We start from the raw sequence: 8,762 nt of genomic DNA, 5'->3' as shown, positions 1-8,762 counted from the left end.
TGGGCTCTGTGGTTTATTGGCGTCTAATTCCTAAGGCACCAGGAGAGGTTGGAAAAGAAAGAGGGTGTTGATGGAGACGATGGTGATTGATAGGGAAGAGGCAAGGCCTGAAGTTCACCCAAAGCAGCAGTTGGAGCACTTGCACAGGCACACACTTGACAACACAAATTGCCAGTTTTCCCAGTGCTAGTCCTGCACAGCTCACCTCTTTTCCCTGGCATCTCCGACCTTGTTCCTTGGGACCTTTGGACCTGCTGGTTAACTTAGGCCTTTTGAGGGTTCTTAATAAGACAAGCTCAAGGGGGTTGGGCCCCCTGAACATTAGGGCAGGAAAGGCCCAGTTACAGGTGCTTCATTCCCACTGCCATCTCCACCCTGAGGCCTGGGAGCCAGCCTGCCCCTGCTTTTGTTCTGCCTGGCAGCAGCTCCTGTTACCATTTTTTGCAGTCAGAACTTGAAGAAAGTGCTATCCCCTGCCTGTCTAACCTGAAAAGCAGCCAGGGGCCCAAGGGACACAAGAGGCTCCAGGGACAGGTGAGGGCCTCTTCTCTGCATCACCACTCAAGCAGCATCACCATAGCAACCCCAGCAGTAAACAATGGTGCCAGAAAGGGCTTCCCCACAAAGCCGCCCCTCCTGGCTCTGAGGCCCAGAAGAATGGCCAGTAACCGGCAAAGATCACTCAGAGGGCCCAGTCACCCATCTCATATGGAAGAACCTTTCCTGCAGGTAGGGGGTGGCCCATCTCTGCTGCCTACCTTTTTGTACCCCACTGGGCTACAGGCTGTCCCTTATAGTGGGCCAGGCTTTCTTCTGGGCAGCAGACTGCCTGGCCCATACATTTTCTGCTGTCTTCCCCTTTTCATCCTATGACACTAGGAACCCAGAGCTCAGAAAAGAGAGGAGATGCCTGGCTAGTGCCACATCTCCCAGCCCCACCCACTGGGGTGACCTTGTAGAAACGACTTAGGGGCCCAAGCTCAAGAAACAGGTGGGTTTTTGCAATCAGAAAAGTCCTGGGGGCCAGGCACAGTGGCTCACGCCTGCAATCCCAGCACTTTGGGAGGTCGAGGGGAATGGTTCACCTGAGGTTAGGAGTTTGAGACCAGCTTGGCCAACATGATGAAACCGTCTCTACTAAAAATACAAAATTAGCCAGGCATGGTGGCACGCGCCTGTAATCCCAGCTACCCAGGAGGCTGAGGCAGGAGAATCACTTGAACCCGGGAGGTGGAGGTTGCAGTGAGCCGAGACTGCACCATTGCACCTCCAGCCTGGGTAACAAGAGTGAAACTCCATCTAAAAAGAGAAAACGTCCCTGGGGATGGATAGGAGGGCGAAGCATTTTAAAAGAGGCACATTTTTGTTGCAGTCAGGCACTGTGCTAAGTAAGGCCATTTCATTTCAGCCAGCATGGTATGCCAAGCAAGAGCACAGACAGAGAGCTTAAGTCCCAGCTGTCACTCAGGCACCAGCACCCTGTGTGAGTCACCCACCCTTACTGTGTCTTGCTTTCTGCATCTTTGAGATGGGGACGATAGCAATACTTGCTCATAGAGTTGTGGGGGTTCAATAAGATGCTTGTAAGTATTTAGCACAGCGTCAATATGTACTTGCTGCTGTTTATTTCATGGGGGGCAGGGTGCAGAAAGGGGAAGGAGCTGCCATTCTAGATGCTTTCTATACTAGCGTTTTAATGAGGAGTGGGAGGAAAGCATCAGTGACGGACAAATGAGTATTGAGAGGAGTCTGGGATGGGAAAACCCCTGGCCCTATTTTCTGGAGGACTTTCCTGGTATGCCGCCAAGACCAGGAGCAAGTGAAGGTGGGCTGCCCCCCTTGGCATGGTAGGGAGCATTTCCCTTCATGATTTCCTGAGGCCTGATGTGCCCTCTAAGGAGCACCAGTTCCTGGGTGGGAATGTGGGGATGCCAGAACGGAGGAGGCAGGTGAAGGTAAAGAGTGAAAGCTGAGCACAGAGGGTGGGAAGTCAAAGCCAAAATATGGTCAATGGCAAGAGATCAAAAGATGAGTGACTGTGAAGATGATACGCAGCAGCCATAACTTCCGCCGGGAAGGAGAGGGATGGAGATGCGGCCCTGCCAGGACTTCTATGTCCTCATGAGAATCCTGGGCTGGCAGAGGTCGTGCCTGGGAAGGAGAGCAGAGTGCCTCGCCCACCTTTCTGCACCCCTGTCTGCACAACCTTCCCCAGGCTCCCTTTTGTCTCTCCCTAGATGGTCCAGGCCAGCGAGTCCCTCCCATCCTCCCAAACGTGGGCTCAGCGTGAGTTCTTCCTCCCCAGTGAGTCCTGGGAGTTCCCTGGCTTCACCCGGCAAGCCTACCACCAGCTGGCTCTGAAGCTGCCGCCCTGCACAGATATGAAGTCCAAGGTGCGTCAGCGGCTCATCCACCCTTGGAAGGGTGGCGCCCAGCACACCTGGGGCTTTCACACGTGGCTCGATGTGTGCCGTCTGCCTGCCACCTTCCCCACCCGGCCTGACAGGCCCTACGATAGCAATGTCTGGCGCTGGCTGACCGACTCCAATGCCCACAGATGCCCCCCCACGGAGCACCCCATCCCCCCTCCCTCCTGGATGGGGCAAAACAGCTTCCTGACCTTCATCCACTGTTATCCCACGTTTGTGGACATGAAAAGGAAGAAGCAGGTGATTTTCAGGACAGTGAAGGAGTTGAAGGAGGTGGAGAAGCTCAAGTTGAGGAGTGAGGCAAGAGCACCCCCACTCGATGCCCAGGGCAACATCCAGCCGCCAGCGAGCTTCAAGAAGTAAGACGGTGCCTCCTCAGGGAGCCCACCCAGCCTGCCCTGCCCAGGTGACCCCTCCCTCTCTCGGGTTCCTGTTTCTAACCGGGACTCTGTCCTTCCCCGCTCTGGCCATCTGAAAACCAAACTCTTTTCTGAGTGTAGCTGGAAGGACGAGGTGGAGACAAGGGAAGAACAGCGAGTGGAGGCAAGGAATTTCACTAAAATCTGGGGGACGGCTATGCAGGTGACACCTGCTAGGCACTGGGGATACAGAGAAGTGTGACTCAGTGCCTGCCCTCAAGGAGCTTTGCAAAGATAGCTATCAAAAAAAGGCTACACATGCAAAGGGCCCAGAGTGTGAGACAGGGGGTGTTGTAAGGAAGTCAGTTATTAATGTAAAGAACTGGAGGGAAAGCTGTAGCCCGAAGGCCTGGAGTACAGTTCCAACCCCATCACCATGGTGAGGTGCCCAGCTTCTCCAGCCTCAGCTCCCCCACCGATGAAGGGGGGAGCCTCAGGTACTGACCTCACTGTGGGAGGATAAATTGAGCTAGTGAATACGTGGAAGAACTGAACAAAAGTTAGATGTTATGGCCGGGCGCGGTGGCTCACACCTGTAATCCCAGAACTTTAGGAGGCCGAGGCGGCCGGATCACCTGAGGTCGGGAGTTCCAGACCAGCCTGACCGACATGGAGAAACCCCCTCCCTACTAAAAATACAAAATTAGCCGGGTGTGGTGATGGGTGCCTGCAATCCTGGCTACTCAGGAGACTGAGGCAGGAGAATCACTTGAACCTGGGAGGCGGAGGTTGCAGTGAGCCAAGATGGTGCCATTGCACTCCAGCCTGGGCGACAAGAGAGAAACTCCATCTCTAAATAAATTAATTAATTAAATAAAAGTTAGATGTTGTTACAGAAATTCAGGAGAGAAGGGGTGCAGCGACCTGGAGTGTCCCCGCCACAGGAAGGCCTCATGGGGAAGTCAGGGTTCAGGCTGGAAGGGTAGAAAGCCAGCAGACAGCTAAAAGCAGTGGCTGAGCCCCTCCAGGCAGGGCTGAGGCCCTCCAGGCAGGGCTGAGAAGTCGGAGCGGAGTCAGGAACGTTGAGAGGAGCCGCTGTGAACCCCGCAGCTCCCCCTCCCGGCCACCCTGGGAACTCACGGATGCTTCCCAACTGTGTCCAGCCCAGGCACTACGCATGCAAGAGTAACAAGAAACGGGGAAGGCAATGAAAAGGAATGTCTCAAATTCCAATCCCAAGGGCAGGACCAAAGCACTGGGGAGTTGGAGTGGCTGTGAAGATTTTTAATCTGAAAAAAAAAAACAAAACAAAAAAACAAACAAAAAAAAACCAGGCCGGGCCTGGTGGCTCACGCCTGTAATCCCAGCACTTTGGGAGGCCAAGGCGGGCAGATCGCCTGAGGTCAGGAGTTCGAGACCAGCCTGGCCAACATGGTGAAACCCCGTCTCTACTAAAATTACAAAAATTAGCTGGGCGTGGTGGCAGGCGCCTGTACTACTCAGGAGGCTGAGGCAGGGGAATCACTTGAACCCGGGAGGTGGAGGTTGCAGTGAGCCAACATGCCACTGCACCACTCCAGCCTGGGTGACAAGAGCGAGACTTTGTTTCAAAAAAAAAAAAAAAAAACACCAAAGGTTGGTGACTTTGAGAGATCAGTCTCCTTTGTGGGGACCCAGGCTTCTCCCTGCCTCCCTGCTACCCTTGCCCTGAAGATTGCCAGTTGCTGATAGGTGCTGACCCTGGCAAAGGGGAGAAAGACTTACAGCACTCCAGAGAGACTCACAGTGGCATGACAGTGCCAGGTGGTGTTCTGCCAAACACTTCTCTGTATTATTTAATCTCCCAGGACCTTCTGAGTAGAAACTATCATTAACCCCGTTTTTTTTGTTTGTTTGTTTCTTTTTTTTTGAGGCAGAGTCTTCCTCTGTCGCCCAGGCTAGAGTGCAGTGGTGTGATCTTGGCTCACTGTAACCTCCGCCTCCTGGGTTCAAACCATTCTCCCTGCCTCAGCCTCCTGAGTAGCTGGGATTACAGGCTCCCGTCACCATGCCTGGCTAATTTTTGTACTTTTTAGTAGAGACGGGGTTTCTCCATGTTGGCCAGGCTAGTCTTGAACTCCCGACCTCAGGCCCAACTCGGCCTCCCAAAGTGCTGGGATTATAGGCGCGAGCCACCGTGCCCGGCCTCATTAACCCCATTTTACAGGTGGGCTATCTGAGCTGGACAGGTCAAGTATCTTGCCTAGCCGAGTATGATGGTTCATGCCTGTAATCCCAACACTTTGGGAGGCCGAAGTGGGAGGATCGCTTGAGGCCAGTTCAAGACCAGCCTGGGGCACCATATGAGACCCCGTCTCCACAAAAATATCAAAAAATTAGCCAGGCATGGTGGCACATGCCCATAATCCCAGCTACATGGGAGGCTGAAGTGGGAGGACTGTCTGAGCCCAGGAGGTCGAGGCTGCAGTTAGCCATCACTGTGCCACTGCACTCCAGGCTGGGCAACATGGTGAGACCCTAGCTCAAAAGAAAAAAAAACAGTTCCCACAGCAGGTGGTTAAGGTGGTTAGAGGGTCAAATGGCACAGGGCCTAGCATACATACAGAAGGGGCTCAATAGATTGTACCATTATTAGTATGGTATCTCCATGACAGTAGGATCCTTGTCTCACATGTTTACTGCTGTAGGCCCAGGCCCTGGAACCAGGAATGAAGGAATGTGTCTCAGACAAGTCTCAGACAAGGAATTAGGTCCCCAGAGAAGGCAGGACACATAACAGGAAGTCATGTGCCACAAAACCTTTTGGTCAATGACAGACCACATATACCACAGCGGTCCCATAAGATTATAATGGAGCTAAAAAAAAAAACTCCTGCCTGATGATGTTGAAGTTGTCTTAACATTTTAGCACAATTACCTCATTTTAAAAATAAATTTAGTGGACCGGGAATGGTGGCTCACGCCTGTAATCCCAGCACTTTGGAAGGTCGAGGCGGGCAGATCACTTGAGGTAAGGAGTTCAAGACCAGCCTGGCCAACATGGTGAAACCCTCTCTCTACTACAAATACAAAAATTAGTCAGGCGTGGTGGCACATGCCTGTAATCCCAGCTACTGGGGAGGCTGAGGCAGGAGAATCACTTGAACCCGGGAGGTGGAAGTTGTAGTGAGCTGAGATCACGCCACTGCATTCCAGCCTGGGTGACAGATCAAGACTACATCTTGGGAAAAAATTAAAATAAAAATAAATAAATAAAATAAAATAAAATAAAACAAATTTAGCGGCCGGGCGTGGTGGCTCACGCCTGTAATCCCAACACTCTGGGAGGCCAAGGCAGGTGGATCACCTGAGGTCAGGAGTTCAAGGACAGCTTGGCCACCATGGCGAAACCCTGTCTCCACTAAAAATACAAAAACTAGCCAGGCATGGTGGCGGGGCCCTGTAATCCCAGCTACTCGGGAGGCAGAGGCAGGAGAATCGCCTGAACGCAGGAGGTGGAGGTTGCAGTGAGCCAAGATCATGGCCACTGTGCTCGAGCATCAGGGACAGAGTCAGACTCCATCTCAAAATAAATAAATAAATTTAGTGTCACCAAATCATGTAGTGTTTATGAAGTCCACAGTAGTGTACAGTAATGTCCTAGGCCTTCACATTCACTCACTCACTCTCCACTCACTCACTTACCCAGAGCAACTTCCAGTCTTGCAAACTCCATTCACGGTAAGTGCCCTATACATCTTTAAATCTTTAATGTTTTTTTTTTTCAGATGGAGTTTCGCTCTTGTCACCCAGGCTGGAGAGCAATGGTATGATCTCGGCACTGCTCACTGCCTCCTGGGTTCAAGCGATTCTCCTGCCTCAGCCTCCCAAGTAGCTGGGATTACAGGCACGTGCCACCATGCCTGGCTAAGCGAGACTCTGTCTCAAAAAAAAAAAAAAAAAAAAAAAAAAAAAGACTCTGGGCCTGGCGTGTTGGCTCATGCTTGTAATCTCAGCAGTTTGGGAGGCCAAGGCAGGCGAATCACTTGAGGTCAAGACTTCGAGACCAGCCTGGCCAACATGGTGAAACCCCATCTCTACTAAAAATATAAAAAATTAGCCAGGAGTGGTGGTGCACCTGTAATCCCAGCTACTTGGGAGGCTGAGGCAGGAGAATCACTGGAGCCTGGGAGATGGAGGTTGCAGTGAGCCAAGATCATGCCATTGCACTCTGGCCTGGGCAACAGAGTGAGACTCTGTCTCAAAAAAACAAAACAAAAACAAAGACTCTGGATCAGTCAGTGAGCACATTGAAGCATTGAAGCTGTAGGGACCCAGAGGACTTCAGACATAGAATGAGATGTAAGCATGATCTTGTTGGGGAAATACAACATTTACATGTAAATCTGGCAGCCCATTATCATGACCTGGGGCCCCATTTTTTTTTTTTTGAGACAGAGTCTTGCTCTTGCCCAGGCTGGAGTGCGGTGGCGTGATCTGGGCTCACTGCTTGCAACCTCCTCCTCCCGGGTTCAAGTGATTCTCCTGCCTCAGCCTCCCGAGTAGCTGGGACTACAGGTGTCTGCCACCATGTCTGGCTAATTTTTGTATTTTTAGTAGAGACGGAGTTTCATCATGTTGGCCAGGCTGGTCTCGAACTCTTGACCTTGTGATCCACCCGCCTCGGCCTCCCAAAGTGCTGGGATTACAGGTGTGAGCCACTGGGTCTGGCCTAGGGGCTCTTTTTTCAAATGCTGAGGTTTGAGCCTCCCTCTGGAGATTCTAACTAACTGACCTTGAGGGCAGCGTGGGTGGGTTGTGTTTAAAAGCTCCCAGGGTGATTGTAATGTGCAGCCAGGCTGAGAGCCCCTGCATAAACCAACAACAGCAAACAGGGGACTATCTGCCGAACCAGGGGCAAAGTGTGCTGAGTCATAGAAAACTGGCCACTATTCGGCTGTGTTAAAAGAAACAAAAGTCTGTTTCCTACTGTTCGACCCAATACCGCAGGCTTACTGAGAAGAGGCAGTTATCCAGTTGAGTTGAGTTCTGTGATTTTCCCACTGTCACTGCATTAGTGGAAAAGGTGAGACTTGAAGGACAGTTAGAATCTGGATTGGGATCTGGATCATAATATTATATGCAGTATGTCAAAAGGATGGAAGGCTTACCAGCTGCACGACATTATTTCACCAGCCTAACACCAACACACACACATAAGGTGCAGGCCATTTGGCATAGGTCAATATCCGATTAGGCGGAGAGACAGAAGGGATTCCCTGCCACCTGATGGCTAACTAGCTTGTGGACAGCGGCATCACCCTTCCCCTTCCCCGTCTCTCCACTGTGCCTGGATCTCTTCTTTGATCTCTCTGTTCTCTCCATACCCTTCTCCCAACAGGTACCGGCACATATCTGCTGGTGGGAGGTTTGAACCCCAGGGCCTCCAGCTCATGCCCAATCCGTTTCCCAATAATTTCGCCAGGAGCTGGCCCTGCCCGAACCCTCTGCCTCACTACCAGGAGAAGGTGCTAAAGCTGGCCTTGCTGCCCAGCGCGCCCCTGAGCCAGGACCTCATAAGGGATTTCCAAACCCTGATAAAGGACAGAACTGCCTTACCCCTCCACCATCTCTCCAAGGCACAAGCAAGCAAATCCCCAGCAAGGAAGAGGAAGAGAAGACCTGGACACTTCTAGAAGGGCTTCCAGAGGGGACGATCGTGATACCCAGAGCCTCAGGCTCCAGTGTTCTCAATCAATGCTCCTTCAGCAAGAGGCCCTGGGGTAGCAAAAGGACTCTGGCTTCTGCAGAACAGCCTCTCCACCATCCTCCCAGCCTCAAGGCACCTCTGTACCCCAGGCTATTGGAGATTCAACTGAAATTCTAAATTGTTATATTTCTTCCTTGGAGGACTCTCATCGAAGGTGGGAGGACTGCGGCCAGGAGGCTGGGTAGGGCAGGGAGAACAGGGAGGGGCTCCAGTTCCTAAGGAGAG

General features: G+C 52.1%; 2 protein-coding genes across 4 annotated transcripts in view; one reads left to right on the top strand and one right to left on the bottom strand.

Moving 5' to 3' along the window:
- The window catches only part of ITFG2 (integrin alpha FG-GAP repeat containing 2), a 47,141-nt gene that overhangs the window by 1,959 nt on the left and 36,420 nt on the right, over positions 1-8,762 (bottom strand). The window lies entirely within an intron of this gene.
- Positions 490-8,648, top strand: TEX52 (testis expressed 52). 3 transcript variants are annotated; one of them, XM_054663017.2, is made up of 4 exons: positions 577-729; positions 1,409-1,483; positions 2,238-2,788; positions 8,169-8,648. In XM_054663017.2, the coding sequence occupies exons 3-4, from the start codon at positions 2,238-2,240 to the stop codon at positions 8,461-8,463; spliced, it is 846 nt and encodes a 281-aa protein (XP_054518992.1). In that variant the 5' UTR covers positions 577-729; positions 1,409-1,483; the 3' UTR covers positions 8,464-8,648. The 3 variants fall into 3 exon arrangements, with proteins under 3 accessions (XP_054518991.1, XP_063642308.1, XP_054518992.1); XM_054663016.1 differs by lacking the exon at positions 1,409-1,483 and having other exon boundaries at positions 490-729; XM_063786238.1 differs by lacking the exon at positions 1,409-1,483 and having other exon boundaries at positions 571-729; positions 2,238-2,835.

Source organism: Pan troglodytes, chromosome 10 (assembly GCF_028858775.2).
Source record: "Pan troglodytes isolate AG18354 chromosome 10, NHGRI_mPanTro3-v2.0_pri, whole genome shotgun sequence".
Lineage (NCBI taxonomy): Eukaryota > Metazoa > Chordata > Mammalia > Primates > Hominidae > Pan > Pan troglodytes.
This window is presented reverse-complemented; position numbering and strand designations above follow the sequence as displayed.